At 46.7% G+C, this 18,082-nt stretch overlaps 5 protein-coding genes across 5 annotated transcripts; 3 read left to right on the top strand and 2 right to left on the bottom strand.

Annotated features, from left to right (window-relative positions):
• Positions 1-1,578: 1,578 nt before the first annotated feature.
• Positions 1,579-3,934, top strand: TREMEDRAFT_44607 (uncharacterized protein; the record flags this gene model as incomplete). The annotated part of the gene is made up of 7 exons (XM_007005631.1): positions 1,579-1,951; positions 2,065-2,128; positions 2,318-2,479; positions 2,720-2,949; positions 3,212-3,331; positions 3,482-3,648; positions 3,751-3,934. The coding sequence occupies exons 1-7, from the start codon at positions 1,814-1,816 to the stop codon at positions 3,932-3,934; spliced, it is 1,065 nt and encodes a 354-aa protein (XP_007005693.1). The 5' UTR covers positions 1,579-1,813.
• A 131-nt stretch (positions 3,935-4,065) lies between these two features.
• On the bottom strand, positions 4,066-9,184 carry TREMEDRAFT_44603 (uncharacterized protein; the record flags this gene model as incomplete). Its single annotated transcript, XM_007005630.1, has 6 exons — positions 4,066-4,788; positions 4,936-5,137; positions 5,361-7,126; positions 7,173-7,689; positions 7,740-9,000; positions 9,047-9,184. The coding sequence occupies 6 exons, from the start codon at positions 9,182-9,184 to the stop codon at positions 4,251-4,253; spliced, it is 4,422 nt and encodes a 1,473-aa protein (XP_007005692.1). The 3' UTR covers positions 4,066-4,250.
• A 438-nt stretch (positions 9,185-9,622) lies between these two features.
• TREMEDRAFT_32541 (uncharacterized protein) lies at positions 9,623-11,277 on the top strand (the record flags this gene model as incomplete). The annotated part of the gene is made up of 4 exons (XM_007005607.1): positions 9,623-9,967; positions 10,014-10,145; positions 10,304-10,883; positions 11,042-11,277. Coding segments are annotated over 4 exons (1,293 nt in total), but the record flags the coding sequence as incomplete, so codon positions are not given.
• Positions 11,278-13,082: 1,805 nt separating this feature from the next.
• Positions 13,083-15,112, bottom strand: TREMEDRAFT_32459 (uncharacterized protein; the record flags this gene model as incomplete). Its single annotated transcript, XM_007005600.1, has 5 exons — positions 13,083-13,275; positions 13,563-13,939; positions 14,556-14,764; positions 14,975-15,025; positions 15,076-15,112. The coding sequence occupies 5 exons, from the start codon at positions 15,110-15,112 to the stop codon at positions 13,083-13,085; spliced, it is 867 nt and encodes a 288-aa protein (XP_007005662.1).
• A 625-nt stretch (positions 15,113-15,737) lies between these two features.
• TREMEDRAFT_63328 (uncharacterized protein) lies at positions 15,738-17,800 on the top strand (the record flags this gene model as incomplete). The annotated part of the gene is made up of 6 exons (XM_007005680.1): positions 15,738-15,768; positions 15,820-16,336; positions 16,378-16,672; positions 16,754-16,795; positions 16,840-17,570; positions 17,749-17,800. The coding sequence occupies 6 exons, from the start codon at positions 15,738-15,740 to the stop codon at positions 17,798-17,800; spliced, it is 1,668 nt and encodes a 555-aa protein (XP_007005742.1).
• Between the last annotated feature and the right edge of the window lie 282 nt (positions 17,801-18,082).

The raw sequence follows: 18,082 nt of genomic DNA, 5'->3' as shown, positions 1-18,082 counted from the left end.
TCAAAGCGCGAGAGGGTTGGATGAACGTCTAGGAGGAGTAGATAATATTAGCTGAGAAGATCGCTGAAGTTCTTCAGCGATCCTTGATTGTTGTCAGTAGTGAAAGACAGATAGAGATAGCTATAAATCAAGATACATCGCCATCAGTAGAACAAAACCCTAGTTAGAGTAACTACGCCGAAGTACGCCGTAGTTACACCCCTTTCGACGTCTGCGCCCTCCTGGTTGGGTGAGACATCGACTCAGAGCGTGAAGTTAGCCGAGGTTCGTCGACCGTCGGTCTATTAAGAAATAGTTGTTCGACGGCCGTGACAGATGCGAGGTATGGCAAAGTTGGATGAAGGAGGACTGTGTCACAGGGTTGATTTGGTTTACTTCTCAAGACCAACGGCCAATAGCTTTGTGGGCTGTGACCTTCAATGGCTTTTCTCTTTGAGATATGAATTAGGTGACAATAACTTCCGGGGTGTATTAACTTCGTGCTTCACCAACTTCTATCACTAAGACAACAACCAGAGATCGTCAAAGATCTCTGGGAACTTTGGCCCTTAAGTACTTTGTTCCTCCCTAACTTTGCCAACGCAGAACTTCGTTCAACCCAAAGCCCCGAGCTTCGTACCTCGCAAACTTTGCCCCTAACAAAGTTTATGCCTCCCTAACTTTGTATCTCCTTAACCTTGCATCTCCCCAACCTTGCATCCTCCTAACTTCCTACATGACTAACTTTGTCAGGCCTCCTAATACCCTCATGGGTGGTGAAGTTCATGAGAACAGGATCGTTGACAGCAAACTGATGTCCAAAGGAACTTTGTTTGATGGGAAAGGAGGAGGTGACACAGCGCTGCGTGACAGACTAAATGCGGGGCAGTGCAGGAGTTGAGAGACATTCTATGAGAGGAGCAGAGAGGTATAGATAGTTCACAAGATTGCTGAACTTCTTTACCAATCCTTGATTGTTGTGAGCAAGAGATATATCCAACAGGTACAACCAACGAGTTAGGGAGAGCTACCACCAAGCAGTTCGACGTACCACGGGGAAGATCATCTTATTGTTAACCACTTGGCACATTACTACGGCGTAGTTAGCCGTGGTTCCCCAACAACTACCCTGTCTCTGTGAGACATTGACACCCCAGTACAACTTAGTTAGCCAAGGTTTGTCGACCATGGGTCAGTAGAGGAGAAGAAACAATGACTGTGACAAACATGTTCTGGTTGATAGGTCTTACGGGGAAACAATGAATCGAGAGAACCCCATCGAGTTTGACGGATTAGGATGGAGGAAAGCGGGAGTTGGAGGCAGGCTGCATTAGGTAGGGACGGGTTTTCCCCTTTTCGAGATTTCCCCACTGGGTTTGCTCAAAAGCGGTTTTTCACCTGTCTGAGTATGTACGTAGACGCTTGCAGCAGGGAGAGGACAAGGACAAGGATACCATAGACAGTATATAGTACAATCAGCAAAGTACCAACTTTGCTGATTCTTCAATATCATTCTTTGGCTACATCGATTGCAGAGGAGACACGATCCATTAGCACCAGAGACCCCTAGACTTCTACCAGACTTCCATCAAGTTCTACCAAACCTGCGACTTAGTCATCGTGTTTCCAGTACCGTTACAATAGGCGCGCGACCGGTCACATCGACATCTCTTCTGTCGATCTACCTAGTAGCCGCTACGGAGCCGCTCTTCCGCTCCGTCCACTACACTACACTACGAGTAACTTACTCGACCGTATCCGTACTCGTACTATTCTACTAACTCCGACATTCGACTCACTCTCTCAACAATATCACTCACTTTTGCTTTGAAGCATGAGCACACCATTCAGCACCGATGATTACTTTGCAACACAACGTCCTCCCCCAGGTCTGGAAGAGAAAGCGGCAAGGGTGGATGAATTTGTGAGACGATGGGGTGAGGTAAAGGGTAAAAGGGTGGTTTTGGTCACTGTACGTACGATCACCTATTCATACATCACTTATCACCTACGATCTATGTCTTTTGCTATTTAATCTATCTTTCTGTGCTCTTATCAGAGAAAGAAGTCAATACTCACGTAAAGAGTGGAGGTACTACAGTTCCTCTGGAATCTAACACCGTAAGGTTTCTTGATAACTTTTCAGCTGGTCAGTCTTCTGTCTATTTCACTATCATTCCAGTTTCCGATACTTTCTCTCTATCCCATAGTCGCGGCAAAAGCTATCCTTTATGGTTTACGCCTTCTAGAAAGGTGAGAAGGAATATTAATATTTGTTGGTGCACTCGTATCGTAAAAAGAGGCTGGTAACGATTTTTGACCAATCGCTAATGCTTAGGAACTAGAGGAGCAACATCCGCTGAATATTTTCTTTCTTCAAATTACGCTGTCATATTCTTACATCGATTACATTCCTTGAGACCTTTTAGTAGACATTATTCTCATTCCCTTAACCCATTTTTGGATCTATTACAAATTGTTCCTTCTTCACCTTCAAAAGGTAAGTTTTCCTTTCCTTCTTAATCCTCTACTTTACCTCACGAAACCTCATGTCAATTCTTCTATAACTCATATCCACTCTTGACTCCCTACATGTCTGACACTCCCACCGCCTCCGTGTCTAACACCTTAATCTCCTGCTTGTCTGAAACTCTTCTTCCTGAGAAGTATGGTGGAAATGAAGCCTCTCAAGGTGTTTATAATGTGATATGGTAGAAAAAGACTGATGAGATAGAAGAAGAATCACAAATAATAGTTCCCAAACAACACGTAACGAAACTCTTGCCAATCTTACAAGCATATAACAAAGCTCAGTCCGAAGAGACTTTATTGAGTATAGATTTTCAAACGATTAATGAATATCTTTGGTTATTGAGACGGATTTCTGCTAGTTTATCACCTTTAGGAAGAAGAGGAATGTTTTATTTAGCTGCGGCTGTGTCAGATTTCTTCTTACCAGAGGAGAAGATGGTAAGCCTATTTCTAACTTCTTACTTCTGTCTTCTCCCTGTTCTTTCTTTTGAGGGACTAACAAACGATTTTTTCCTTCCGTCCTGCACTAGACATCCACTAGGGAGATATGTGGGATGGAGGATAAAGATTGACCAAATATTGTCCGTGTCTGTTCCATGGTGCAATGTCAATGATAATATCTCAAATCTGTAGAATGAGGACGGTAATGAATGAGGGTATATATATCACAATATGAGAGAGACTCGCTCTGACCCCCCAGGCTGAACATAAAATCCAATCAAGTCAAGGAACGTTATCATTAGAAATGGATCAAGTACCTAAAGTACTTAAACCTTTAGTACAAGAATGGACACCGGAAGGTTATATTGTCAGTTTCAAAGTGAGTTACAAATCTTCCTTCTTGTTTCTTCACCCATTTCTTTGTATCTCGTCTAAAAGCAACTGAAAGATCACAGAGGTGAAAGAGAGATTATACTCGTAATGAAATATCATACTGTTCAATAAAATATCATACTGAATCTATCTCTAGCTCGAAACGGATCAATCTTTACTCGTACCTAAATCCCGAGCGGCATTAAGTCGATATGGTCATCAAATGGTAATCGGTAACACACTAAAGAAACGGAAATACGAAGTTGTTTTTGTTGAACGTTCTCCTTCTTCTCATTCCATTATTCTACCCTCGTCAAATACGCAGTCAAACTTAACGACATTATCTTTACTTGGTACGCAATCAAAGTTGGCGATAGAGTCTACACCAGATACATACTTGGAATTCCCAACACCAGCTTCATTCAGCGGAGCAGAAACCCCTCCTTTATTACCTGAACAAGAAACGAAGGAATTTCAAGAAACGTGGGTGAGATTGGAAGAAAGAGATGGGGAATCTATGCCTGGTTTTGGAGAAATCGAAATTGAGAGTCTTATAGTTGCGGAATTACAAATTAGACATGATAGATGGATAAGGGCTGGAGTTGTTTGAGTAAAAGGTAAAATCGGGTCATGTCATCTTCTTCAAACATCTCATAGAATTTCACAGAGTTCCAAGGGTAGAAGTGAGGAGAAGTAAGGAGAAGGAGAAGGAAAATAAAAAGTGTCAAATGATAAATGTCAGATGTCATAGCTCATGCATTGTTTTTTGATTCTTATTCTAGATACATGTATAAACCTCTTTACCTCTTCCCTCTTGAGATAAAAACTCATCTTTCTTCCTAAATCTATCTTGCTCAACTCCTAACTTCATCAATTCCAAATATGATTCATCCTATTATGATATACCACACCCTACCACCTACCCCTTACTCATCCTCATAAGTAGCCAAAATCTCAGCATCATCATCAATAGGTATTTGACGATAAGGTAATCTTCTTCCGAAAACATCTTCCAAAAATGGTATTTTCCTAATCGTCCAAGCCCAAACTTCTTTCACCGTGCCCACCACGTAAATCGGTATACTAGCGATGAAGTCCAAAGTTTCATTCCCTTCTCCACCCCCAAACGCTCTATGTTCTCCTAAACGTATAGCACCGGTTTGAGATCGAGCATACCACCACCATCCTCCTATACCAGCACCTAAGAATGGTAATATTGCCAAGGTTGTGATCCAGAATCCACCATGACGCGCACCGATGAGTCCAGGACAAGAATGTGAAGATCCTCGATCGGGACGTTGACCACCTTCACAAGAAGAATGAGGTATTTTACGATATGCAGTACGTTCGTACCATGTTGAAGAAAGACCGGTGCATTGTTCTTCTTCCGTATTGGAAGATAAGGCCATGGCACCTTCCACGAGAACGCAAGAACCGGAAGAATCACGATAATAATTGAATTCACTTTCTGTCAGCGGTGAAACTTAAAATGTCTCAATTGTGGTACTGTCATTCACGCGTGGATGACCGCTGATGAGACAGTCAAAGGTAAGGGGGAAAAGTAAAAGACAGTGGGGAGGGGTGAAAGAGAAGAGAAGAAGAATCACTTACCACTCAAAATCTGACGGGGTACAGGTACAATTCCGTACTATCGATCGTGGCTGTTCTATCTTTTCCCCAACATAACAATTCCTATCTCTGATCCGACGGTGATACATTGTTTGTCGACCGAATAAACAAGCTTCTTCTCTCCCTTCACTTGGAGACCACAATTCGAAATCGTCATGATTGGGATCTTCAATTTTAAGTTGACCTAGTTCGAGTCAGCCTTGTTCCCCCACGTCTTCCACCTTTAGGGACAAAGTTGTCGACCGTCCCAACTCTGATCCTTCCTACCCCACTCACTATGCTCACTCTCAAGATCGGACTTGTATGTGGGAGCTGGTAAGACTCGAGATATGACGAGACGCAATCAAAGAAGAGAGGAAGGAGATGGGGGGCAAGGTGAATAGGAAGAAACCAAGACCACCACTCACATTTCTGCTGCGTAATCTGAGAAAAGTCAAGATGAACCACCACAGTCTTATCCGTTTCTCCAGGTCTCGTACCAAACAACAAAAACCTCCTACTAGTATCCTCCGGTACGGTCTGTATAGTCTTGACTCTCAAAGTTTCCCCAAATGTATATTCGTTCCAACTTAATCCTTCATCCAACGTATACACAACATGATCCACCGCTTCTTCATCATTGACCAAAACGATGATACTACCTGAATCTCCAAATTCCCACATATGAGCATCTTTATGTACTTCTTCCCAAGTGAAACCACCATCACGAGTTAAGAAGATATCCGAATCGGTATACGGTGCTAATTCCTCTCCTACGTTCCCAACAGCTAACATGAGTCCCACCGCTGAGGGAGATGAATAAGTCGCACGAGGATCTCTTCGTTCGGTGTACCCATGTATTTGAAGAGAACATGAGGTAGAATGACAGTCATACTCTTCTCCGAGTGAATCAAGAGGTGGTGGATTCATCGGTTTCCACGTTCCACCGTCGTTATGAGTGATACGAGTTTGTATTTTCTTTCGACCTGTCGTATCTGCTTCTGTAGGGTTAGAAACTATGTTGATCACTGCTATTCCATCTAATCCTGTCATTTTCTCAAAATCAACATAGCCAGCAGAGTTCCGATTGACATGTTCCGCTGATAAACCGTAATATGTCCCGTTCGAGTTGCTTTTGAAAATATGACCCCATTCTTTATTTTGAGCGCTGTTCATGGTGAGATGCAAGAATACGCTATCGGTACTACTTTCAAGTATCGTATAAGCTCGATTCTCGATTCTCATGGTGGGAGGGAATTGTCCTTCTGCAAAGTGATATCCATCCAAAGATACTTGCAATGTCAATGTCCCGGCGGCTTCGTTCAACTGGGCTACAAGTAGGTATTCGGAGAAACTTGCGAATCCCACGACTGAGTCGAACAGTTTCTTTTTCTTGGAATAATAGTTCGATCCAGCGATGAATTCCACAGGATTGTATTCACCCGACAGTTGAGACCCTTTCTTGTCCCGATAAGACTCGCAGATGATTTCACGTTCGTCAATCTTGAGTCTCTCGTCTCGTGCCCACACACAGCTTCGTACGTATTCTTCTATCTTCTTCCACCGTCGACCATGATCAGTGGAATAATACGCCACTGCTCGACATTTGGTTGATACGGCTGAACCGCAGTCGGTGGAGCCAGTGAAGATGAGCCAATCAGGTTTGGTCGGATGGAAATCGAGAAGGGTGATACCGAGATTGTTGGGATCCATCGGAGGAGTGATGGTGTACCACGATCGACCAGTGTCGGTGGTGTAGTATATCTTTCGAGTGTTGGTGAGAAGATATGCACGTTCAGGACTGAAGGCATGCATCATGAGTCCAAGGAACGTATCGTCGGGGTAGAGTTGTTTCCAAGAGAAACCTTCGTTGACAGACTGCCAGACTGTGGAATCGGCCAGCTGCAACAGTACGACCTGAGATTGAGGGAAGTATGCGCTTTGCACAATCTCGGATGAGAAATCATGCACAACGTGACTCGCTTGACCATTCTCAGGTCGGGCCGACGAACAATCTTTCATCACTGGTTCGTCTTTCTTAACGCCAGACTCTCGATCGCATGTGTTCCCAGGGATTAGTCGGTAGCCTGACGAGCCGAGATATTGGTCGTCCTGTTTTGCGCATGTGCCAGCGGGTACAGCCTCTGGACCGACTGGAACGCACTCGTGACATGAGCGGACGTAGTTGAAGTCGCTGAGTATCGTCAGCTGTATGTCTAAGAAGCTCGCGACAGACTCACCACTCGTAATCTTTATCAGTACAAGGGCAATTTTCCTCATGACCGACAGGATCTTCAAATTTATGCCCCACGTAACACAACGCATCAAGTTTTCTCCGCTTGTACCATTGCTTGTGACCCATGAGACATTCCTCACCCACTTCACTCCGAGCGTACCATCGCTCAAAGTCGTCATCTGTGCATTGTCGGTGTCGCAGAGGGGCAAAGTCGAGGAAGATCATGGCGTGTCGTCCACCATCCGAGTCGCGGCGTGACGAAGAGCCTAAGAGAAGGAATTTCTGAGAAGTCGAGTCTGGAATGGTTGTGAGAAGCAAGGTGCGGACGGTGACTCCGAGATCGAGCTGGGTCCAGGTAGCGCCACCATCGTAAGAATAGTGTACGTGATCAGTGGCTTCCTCATCATCGGCGATGACAAGTACACTGCCTTGGTCTCCGAACTCGTACTTGTGTGCACCCTCTTGAATGACCCTCCATGTGAGACCAGCATCGGTGGAGAGGAAAGTGTCGCAGTCTTCTACTCTAATCAGCTCAAAAGGCTCTTTCAATAGTACTCTACTTCGCACTGACCATAAGGAAGTAGATATTCTCCTACTGATCCCACCGCCATGACGAAGCCCGGTGCCGTTGAGGAGAACACCCTGCCATAATTATGGGGAACAGTCACGGAATGAACATGCAGGGCACAAGCTGTGGTGTTCGTGCGATCGCATGACCAATCATCACCATTGATATTTGTCTCTGGTGCCTCGATAGGTCTCCATCTTGAACCATCATCGTAGGTAATGACACTTTTGATCTTCTTCGCCTCTCCCCATCCAACTACCTCTTCACGGTTAGAGACAACATTTGCAATGCCTACACCATCCAGACCGACAAGTTCTTCGAAGTCAACTATACCATATTCGTTCCGATTCGTATCTGGCAGCGCCTCGACAAAATACGTGCCCTCATCTGACGAGACGAAGAGTGTTCCTATGTTGGCCGAGGGTGAAGTGAGAATATCCACAGCGATGGAATGAGTGGTAGATTCAACAACAGTGTAGGCGTTTTCTCGTAGATCAGGCATGGCCGAGTGAGGGAATTTTGCCTGTCGCCAAGTGGAACCGTCGGTCGAAACGTAGAGTTGCATAGGATCACCTCCTTTTGCTCTGGCAGAAATGTCGACTCCGGCACCCTCGAATACCCTGAGAGCAGCAACCATGAATTTGCTGACCACACCAAGACCGACAACTCCACGAGCTTTCTTGCCGATGCCCAAATCGACATATTTCTTCGTTGCAAACCAATCATCCGAAGCGTAAAGACGGCTTTCCTTGTAGCTGTGTATCCCACCGCTCCCAGGTTTCATACTCTGATCAAAAGCCACACAGAGGACTCTTTCTCGGGGAGCATTGACGAACGCTGGTGAAGATCGGGCGAAGAGACATTGGGACGTTTGAGCGAGGAGCAGTTGTGCTTCCGTACGGAATGCGTCCGAGGTGTAATACGTTTCGTCCCAGCAAGTCTTTCCACCACCCCATTTCCCACTTCCGGTGTCTTCACAGGCCACGCCTTGGAATAATATCCAACCATGTTCTTCTGCGTGAAAAGCTAGGGTTTGGCCGATAAGACTGGCTTCGCGAGGAGTGGTGAAGGATTGCCAGGTGACACCACGATTGTAAGTGACCCAGTGTGTCGTCGACCGGCCGAGAATGAAAGCCATTTCATTGTTGTGAGGATGAGGAACGAGACGAAGGGCTTCTTCTATACCGGTCACTTCTTCCCAAGTCTTGCCTTCGTCGGGTGAACGGTACACGGTCAGTGTGACGGGGTCTTGCATGAGGATGACCTGAGAGTCAGTGATGTGATGATGACCACAGAGAAGAAGAACATACAGGGGTATCTTCAAAGTAAAAGAGCCGACTGGGAAGATTGTCGAATCGTGTGACTGTGACTTCCGGATCATCTGCCAACGCGGCGAGGGGAAAAAGTGTGAGGGCGAGGAAGAGAAGTGCGGTGGTGAAGGAGATCATGTTGATTATTGGGGGTCTATTGAGTCTTGTCATAACGTAGCTAGAGAAGAGAGGTATAGGGTGGAGGAACAAGGAAAGAAGTGTCTAGTAAGCTGTGGTGTATGGCTGCGGGGTGAGATGAAAGGAGGGATACGAGTAGTTGGACAAGTGATGGCAAGCAGAAGGTCTTTACTACTCTTCACCGCCGATCTCGCCTTCCCCACCAAAGTGTAAGCCGCAGCTCTTGAGAGATGACCACTACCTATACGAGTGTCCCTACTGAGGTCGACTGGGGAGCGCGTTGGAATGCATAGTGACGTGATAGAGGGGGACCTTGCTGGCAGAGTAGTGGGCAGGAGGGGAGTAGTGGGGAGCGGACAGTGACTCTATCTCCGTCTTCGAACCTGCTCTGCCGATATTTGACCTTTCTCCTAAGTTCTTGACATTCCGTATCTTACCATGGTACCCAGACTATCGCTCGGCCACGCCGGGTCACACACCAGAAACTACCTTTATTCTCCTCTGCCATTGAGAAGACCTCACATCAAGACAACTTCCACCCGTCATGCGTCATCCTCCGTCCCCAGGAGGTTCATCTCTACCACTCTTCTTCTGGGAACAAGCGTGGCTCTGGTGGCTTATTACTACGACTCGAGGTCTTTAATGCATGAACATGTGATGATGCCCCTTGCAAGACTGATCGACCCCGAGACAGGTCACAAGCTCGCTATCAGACTACTGTCACTACCGAAATGGGCCCGACCTAGGGATATGGGTGTTGACGGGAAGGAACTGGAAGCGGAGGTGAGATGCGTAACTTGTCGTGAGAGCGAAAGCTGATAGCTCTTAGATTTTTGGGATACCACTCAAGAATCCTATTGGGATAGCGGCGGGTTTCGATAAAGATGCCGAGGCTATAGATGGGTTGTTTGATTTGGGTTTTGGGTATGTGGAGGTAGGAAGTATCACACCGGAACCTCAAGTGAGTCAAATCTCAGCTGACTCTGACACTTCTTCATCCTCTTCCTCTTGTTCTTCCTCCTACCTACCTTGTTGATCACTCGACAACCAATACTACTGGTATAAATCACTCAAAAACTCGCCTCAATATATTAGGGAGGTATCTCTAACTCTCGTCAGCCTGGAAACCCCAAACCTCGATTCTTCAGATTGACAGAAGATTCCGCCGCTGTAAACCGCTACGGGTTCAACTCGCTAGGCCATGGCCAAGCACTGTTCAACCTCCGTTCCCGTCTCATTTCCTTTGCTCAATCTCACCCATCTTACTTCCCTTCTCCACTCCCTTCCAACCTTCTTCCCCCATCTGGTCTACCACGTTCTCTTCGACCGGGTCATATCCTCGCTGTCAATCTGGGCAAGAATAAGACTTCTGCAGCAGATTCTAATGAAGATTACGTACGAGGAGTTAGAACTCTAGGTCCATATGCGGATGTGGTAGTGATCAACGTGTCGTCCCCCAACACTCCAGGTTTAAGAGCTTTACAAGGGAGGGAGATATTGAAGAGGTTGTTGGATGATGTCGTAGTGGAGAGAAACAAGATTATGGTGGATGGTCTTCCTAAAATCGCAGTGAAAGTGGCTTGTGATTTGAACGAGGATGAATTAGCGGATGTGGCTAGTGCTGTAAGAAGTTCAGGTGTGGACGGTGTTATCGTTTCCAATACCACTATCAGACGAGAAGGTTTGGGATTGAAATCTTGTGAGTGGAGTCTGAACTTTGTCTCATCATTCTCATGAAAGAATTCCCCTCACCCCTTCAAAGTGTCAAACAAGTACAGAAGCGTTCGTCTGACATACAAACAACGAAAGGTCATGGAATAACTTATCATACAATGGAATCTGAAGTCTGACCCTCAGCCAACGCCTCTGAAACCGGTGGTCTATCCGGACCCCCATTACTCCCCTACGCACTTCAGGCTGTCCGTACCTTACGTCCCCTCTTACCTCCCTCAATACCCATAATCGGTTGCGGTGGAATATCTACAGCTTCGGACGCTTTATCATTCGCTCATGCGGGATGTTCGATAATTCAAATATACACGTCTTTCGGTTATCGTGGTGTTGGTACTGCCCGTTTGATAAAAGATGAACTTTCATCTCTTCTTCTCACCTCTACCTCTTCTATCTCATCCTCCTCATCCACATCTCGACCCTTTGACCTGGCTCGGAATGACGGATCAAAATCGATGAAAGGTAATTCATGGAAATCTCAAATAAATAAAGATATCCCACCTGAGAAATTCCAACAACAAGCGGATCAAATGAAAAAAGAGGCGGAAGAGCTTAGTAAATTATTAGAATCTCTACATCAACGTGAAAGTTTAGAAACACTCGTACGAGAGGCAGAAGCCGCTCTGGGGAAAGTCTCACGACATTCAGATTCTTCAGTCGAGACAGAGAATCAAGAGGGAGATGGGAATGGGGAAGAAGAGGTTTTGGAAGTTTCTGAAAAGAGAAATGAGATGAAATTGTTAGGTGGTGAGAATGCCAGAAGTGAAAGTTTGAGAGAAAGGTTGATCGATGGGACTATTAGGAGGATTGATCAGGTCATATCGAATGTGAACATGACTGAACCAGCTGTAAAAACTGTTTTATCGGTCACGCCGTCGAGTGAGGAGAAGGAAGATCAATGGACCCAAGCTGTCCGATCGGGACAACGTCGATTGGTTTGAAGTTTACTTCATTCATCAACTCTCTTCTGTCATTATTTCTCTATCGGAGTAAAAGGTCATTCACAAAAAAGGACTCCTCCGTCAACTGTCATCCTTCCAACATATCGACGAAATCTTTTCAACTCCAGGATAAACATGACATAAATCACAAAAAACCAAATATCAAGTCCGAATCAGTTCTGGTATTGAGATGAATGCATATATGCTAAACTTTCATATCCTAGCTACCACGCCACGAACGATACACCTCATCATCCTCTGGTCCTACGAAAGGTCTCAAGAGCCGATGAAACGATGTGTCCTCCGTTTGGATATTTTCAGGTGATAAGACGGATAAATATTTCATAGCTAAACTTTCCCAAGCGTGATAACTGTTTTCTTCAGCCAACGTCCATTATCATCACCCTACGTCTCCATTCACGGGGACACAATCACTGAGATGCAATATTGCACAGGGAAACGGTGCATACTGGCAAATCGCGTGTTTTAAAAACATCATGACGGCGAGTGTAGAAACCGGGACGCCAAGCCAAATTGGTCCCCCGCCGTTCCGGTTTCTATATCAGGAACAAGTAGAGAAAGAGAAAAGGGGAGGTTGATCTGAGGTAGATGGAAAGACTCACGCATATTGTCCAGAACCCCAGAAATCATATTCGTTACGTTCATGAACCCTTTGAACTTCATCACCATGCCACATAGGCCAGAAAAAAGCTTTATGGTTGAGTACTTGAATTTCGTCCGGATAACGTCTAGCAATTTCCTTCCAAAGTCAGCATTTCCTGAATCATTCGATCCAGAAGAAGATATATAAACTGAACCGACGATAAAGAGAGATAATGAGTGTAATGCCGGTACTCCAGTAACCAAGTATCATATGCGGAAATATGACATGAGAAAACGAATATACGAAAAAGAAAAAAACCCACCCAAGGAATTTCAACACTATGTCTAGCCCAAGAATCCTGATTAAAAGTATCATAAGAAGTTAACCATCTATTTATAAAAACCGATCCTGGTTCAGAAACTATAACAGCGTTACATAAACCTGTAGGATCAAGTTTATCTCTTCTACTATCTGGAGACATTTCCATTGCTAATGTAGTTGATTCGTACATTAAATCGTCGAAAGGCTTGATACTATCCCCGTTAACAACTCTTCAACATGGTCCCATTTCTCTATCATCTCTATAAATAAGGAAGAAAAAAAGAAGAAAAAACCGAAGTACTCACATGAACATATCTATATCTAAATATATACCACCCATATGTTTCATTATCATTAAACGTAAGATATCCGCTTGGTGGGCGAAATGATTCAACTCATTACCGAATACGGAATAAGGGACGATAGTTGGTGTTAAGGTTAAATGAGGGGATATTAGATCCCACCATGGTCCAGTGGGTAAATTGATGTAGTGACTGAAGGGTTAGATGGTTTTTCATTCCACTTCTCTCCTCTAAGTCTGATATTATTTGAAATGATACTTGATGAAGTGAAGTACGAAAGTAGGCCTAGTTGTACTTTGGGGGTGTTTTAGATACTCTTTCACCAATGTCAATGTCGTATTTGTTATTGGACTGTCTAGTCGCCCTAGGACTATGGGCATTGAACACAATGGCATGACTCCAAGTGAAAGAGACTGGAGTATGAGTAAATTAAGATGGTCGAGAACAGAGTCAAGTGTAGAACGATAAAAAAAACTCACAAATACATTTTCTCTGGCTTCAAAACCATCAAAGCACTCTTCATTGCCAAATACGCATAGTAAGGTAATTCCGGTACTTTCTCTCCCTCTTTGACAGGTTTCAAACCGTACACATAATGTACAGAATTAGGGACGACCATCCCATTCTTTTTCGGTGCCAAGGGAGGTGATAAAAATGTCGGTCGTGATGGATCTGGAGGAGGTCGGAAGAGTGTAGGGGGAACTCGGAATGGAGATATAGGATGGTAGTGTGAGTTCGGAGAGGGAAGGAATGACGGAGGGGGGAGATGGAATGTGAGAAGACCTAGAAGACATATGAAAGATAGGATTAGGAGGATGAATCGGAGTAGATGTCGATGTCGGATGTTGTAGATAATCTGAGATCAGAATTTTGGTAGCCTAGGGCAAGTTGTGATGCAGAAAGAACAAGTTGTTGTCATGGCTTGAGAATGTAGTCTGTAGTTTGAATGGAAAGTGACATTAGAGAGAGAAAGACAAACCATGTTGAACTCGTTTGACCATCTGGATGACATGTCCGTTGCGACAACTTAGGCACTGAGGATATACTTAGGCGAGCAAGTTGGGATGATTGAACTGCGACTTCCACAGAGGCAGAGGAGACATCACAGAATCGGGTCGAGTGAACGAGTTAGGTATTTCGGTTGCAGGTGGAAATCAGTACACACAGAGTATAGGCAAGATGATTTTCGTGTAAGTTACAGCGAGTGTCAAGGATAAGTCAAGAGTCAAGGATGAGAAAGGACGGGACAGAACGGAAAAGCGACGGGGGAAGGCGTTTGGAAAGCAAGCACGATTCGCCCGACGACTATGGCTCCAGACATTCGTACTGAGATGAACCATCAAACCGTCTATTTGTATTTTCAAATGCAGAGCAAAAGCAATTGACATCTACAAACGAACGCACTACTCCAACTCGTCCTATGCAAAGAGTATACATCACAATGTCCTTCCCTTCAATTACTCCTCGTTTACCCATTTCTCGGCAATTTCTCCAATATATGGCAACCAATATCTTCCCAATCCCTCTTGAGCATCTTTCCACGCTCTGAATGAAGCGTAGAGGGTAACACATATCGATCCCAAGATGAGAAGAACTCGGAGAAATGTGGGAAGACGGATAACGAGGTTGAATAGAAGGAGAAGGGCAAGCAGTGGGGTTGTGAGAAGGGCTGATTGATAGGCTTATAATAAGCATTGTTCCATTAGATTCTCCATTCGTTATCTCGAGCATACACTCAATTCCAGAAACCCTTGACGAGGTTAGAGAAAGATATAATGACCGAGCCCGAACTGGTGTCCACGAGGCTGACCTATTTCAGAGCTCCGACGACGAAGAGTACGAGTTGTCAAGTGATGTGCAAAAGTAATGGAAGGATGGTGATGCAACTCACCATGAAATCGAACATAATCATTCTGCGTCTCCAATATCAGAAATGTTAATGCTAGACCCATAAGTCACTTCTCTCTTCTCAGAAGACCAAATCGGACATACCCGTTATAGGTCCTCCGAGATACGTAGCAGCAGCCATCACATCTACCCTCCAACCAAACCTACTCTCCCAAGCGTTCGCCCTATCTTCACTGGCTGAACCATTCATACCCGACCCTCCGGCATATGCTGAAGATTCGGGATCATTTGTATATGCTTGAGGGACGGAAGATGGGTCGGAGAGATTACCACCGGATTGGTATGTGTTGGCGTATGATGCGTCGCTATCAATCAGCGTACTGGTAATGTTTGAGAGACACACAGGATATTGTATGTGAAGAGAAGAAGTACTAACCGATTGAACCAAGGTCGTTTGGCTTTTCCTTTACCCCTGCCACCTAGAAGAGAATTGGAGTCGGATGGAGGATCTGTCGATGGGACGTCAGGAGGCGGTTGATCTGTCACATCAGCGAGAGAGATCGGTTGTTGGGGAGGCAAACGAAGACATACAAGGAGAGAAATTTATGCTGCCGCTCATGATTACTTGTCACCAGGTTTGATAAGAGGTTGTAGGGAACGAAGTAAGAGCGACGTCAGAGGCGAGTGAGCTGAAGGGAATATAATCGTCCCCTCTTTATTCCAATTTATCCCGCACCAAGATCCCACGGCAGTGCAACGTCTCTGCGTCATCTCTTGGCTTTTTCTCTTTCATACCCACACGCAACATGAATGCTGCTTTGCTCAATCAAATTCAATGTACGTATATCAAACCAATAGAATATTACAAGAGGTTGAGCTGACGAACAGCCGGCAAAGGGCTTCGAAAAGCAGTCACAAATGATAGATCTTCCCCACTTGTCGATGGTCGAGTCTCCAGCGGTGGTGGTGGTGGTGGCGGCGGCGGAGGAGGAGGAGCTCCAGTCAGAGCACCTCCCGTACCCTCTGCAGGCTCCTCTCCTGGTCCCTCTTCGGCGCCTGCGCCACCGAGCGGTGGACCTGCTCAACAGCTCGCTGGACTATTTGCAGGAGGTATACCGACATTGAGGAAGACTGGCAATCGTGAGATCTCTCCTTATGGAAGATCCAGACTGACAATTTCAGAAGGTGCTTCCACTCTAGCAAGACCGCCTTCTATTCCTTCTGCTCCTCCTGTACCAAAATCAGCCCCTAGACATTCCGGTCCGCCTCCGCCTGCACCTGCACCTGCTCCGCCTAGACCGACCACAGCTCCCCCTGCTCCTCCTCCACCCCCCGGTCCTCCGAGCAGAGGTCCACCTCCGCCTCCAGCGCCCCCTCCACCACCACCAGGACCGCCTGCGAGAAGGTAAGCTGCTATATGCAGATCGTTCACAGCTGACATAGCAGTGCACCTGCCGCTCCAATCCCACCTCCGCCGGCTCGGGCACCCCCAGTCCCCCCACCTCCTGCTGCTCCGCCAGCTCCCCCAAGAGCACCACCGGCGCCGTACCGCTCTACGCCTCCCGCTCCTCCTCAAGCTCCTCCTGCGCCACCTCGAGCAGCTCCCTCTGTACCGCCGGCACCGCCAGCAAGGGCCGCCCCACCCGCTCCACCTCCAAGGCCAAATGGGCATCTGGCTCCTCCACCATTACCGAATCGAGCGCCTTTGTTGCCAAAACGTCCGGCGAGCGCCTCAGCAGGGGTGGGTGCTTTCAAGCTTGGCCATGTTCTTGCATATCTTACTCGAGGCTTGACCTTTCAGAGACAAGCTGACTAAGTGCAGAGAACCGTCCCTCCTCCCCCGCCCCCTCCTGGTGCTCCTCCGGTACGTTTCTCGTCACCTCACAGGCCACATACTGACTTTATCAGCGTGCTCCTCCCCCTCCTCCACGTCCCACCGGTGCCCCAACGTTACCTTCCCGTCCAGCCTCTGCTGGTCCACCATCTCGGACGCTACCACCACCGATACCCCCGTCTGCGTCAAATAACAGTTTCGCACCATCTCCTCCACATCGGCCCACACCCTTGAATGCCCCCTCTCCCACTCCTCCAGCCCCTCCACCTCTTCCTCCGGCTGCGCGTCAGCTACCACCTCGTATTCCTCCACCTACAGCACCGATCGACGATGAAGACGACGAAGATGCTCCCCCTCTTCCTTCCGGTCGAAGTCCAGCAGCGGCAGCCATTTTGGCGGCTTCTCGTCCCAGAGCACCCTCCAACCCTCCCCCTGCTCCTCCTGGTGCAAGTCCAGCACGGATGACGCCTCCACCACCACCACCTGGTCCTAGCCCGGCTAGTCGCGCCGTTCCCCCTCCTCCCCGACAAGCACCGGCGTCTCCTACCCCTCAAGGGCGTCGACCAGCTCCAGCAGGGACGGTCTTTGCCCCTCCTCCACCTCCCCCAGGTTTGTCACCGGCGGCTAATCGAGCTTCTCTAGCTCCGCCGATAGTGACAAATGCTACCAGTGGGGTCAATGGGAATCAGTTGAATGGATATGGAGAAGAGGAAGATGCGTCTGAGCCGCCTGCTGTGGTGGGGAATTGGACATTCCCGATGAAAGGGATGTTTCCGCCTCCGAGACCGTTTAGCGGTGGGCGCAAGTGAGTAAAAGTCTGTCTCGCTACCTTGCGGCGTTCTCGCCTGACCCGTTGATGATCAATCACTTTCATGCTTACCTGTGGGTTCATGGAATTGTGATATGACAAATTTGTCATCAGTGCTGTGGTCGCTTGAGCCATGGCGAATTACGATGATGTCTCGGCCTGATGCTGATCTCAGGACGTATGCGAGTGGGAATACCACAGGCGGTGGGCGAGGGTTTGAAGGATGACCCTGGGCATCATCGCATGTTTTGATGCATACTCTTATATCCATCTATTCGTATATCAGCCTCTTTGTGTGTGTAGATCTATCGAGATTGGAGACGATGTGATGTTGATGTGGTGGGTAAGGTATATGGAATATCGGATGCATCAATGTGTTTTATGGAAGATTAGATTCCAGATAAATGTTCGCTTATCGATGGCGTGACATCTCTTTTTGGTGCCTTTTCCCGAGGTTTCTGTATATATAAAGGGTCTTCGTCTCGTCTCTGGCCTCATCGAAACAGCTG

Source organism: Tremella mesenterica (genome assembly GCF_000271645.1).
Source record: "Tremella mesenterica DSM 1558 unplaced genomic scaffold TREMEscaffold_8, whole genome shotgun sequence".
In the NCBI taxonomy this organism is placed as follows: Eukaryota; Fungi; Basidiomycota; class Tremellomycetes; order Tremellales; family Tremellaceae; genus Tremella; species Tremella mesenterica.
Note: the sequence above shows the minus strand (reverse complement) of the source record. Positions and strands in the feature narration are given on the sequence as shown.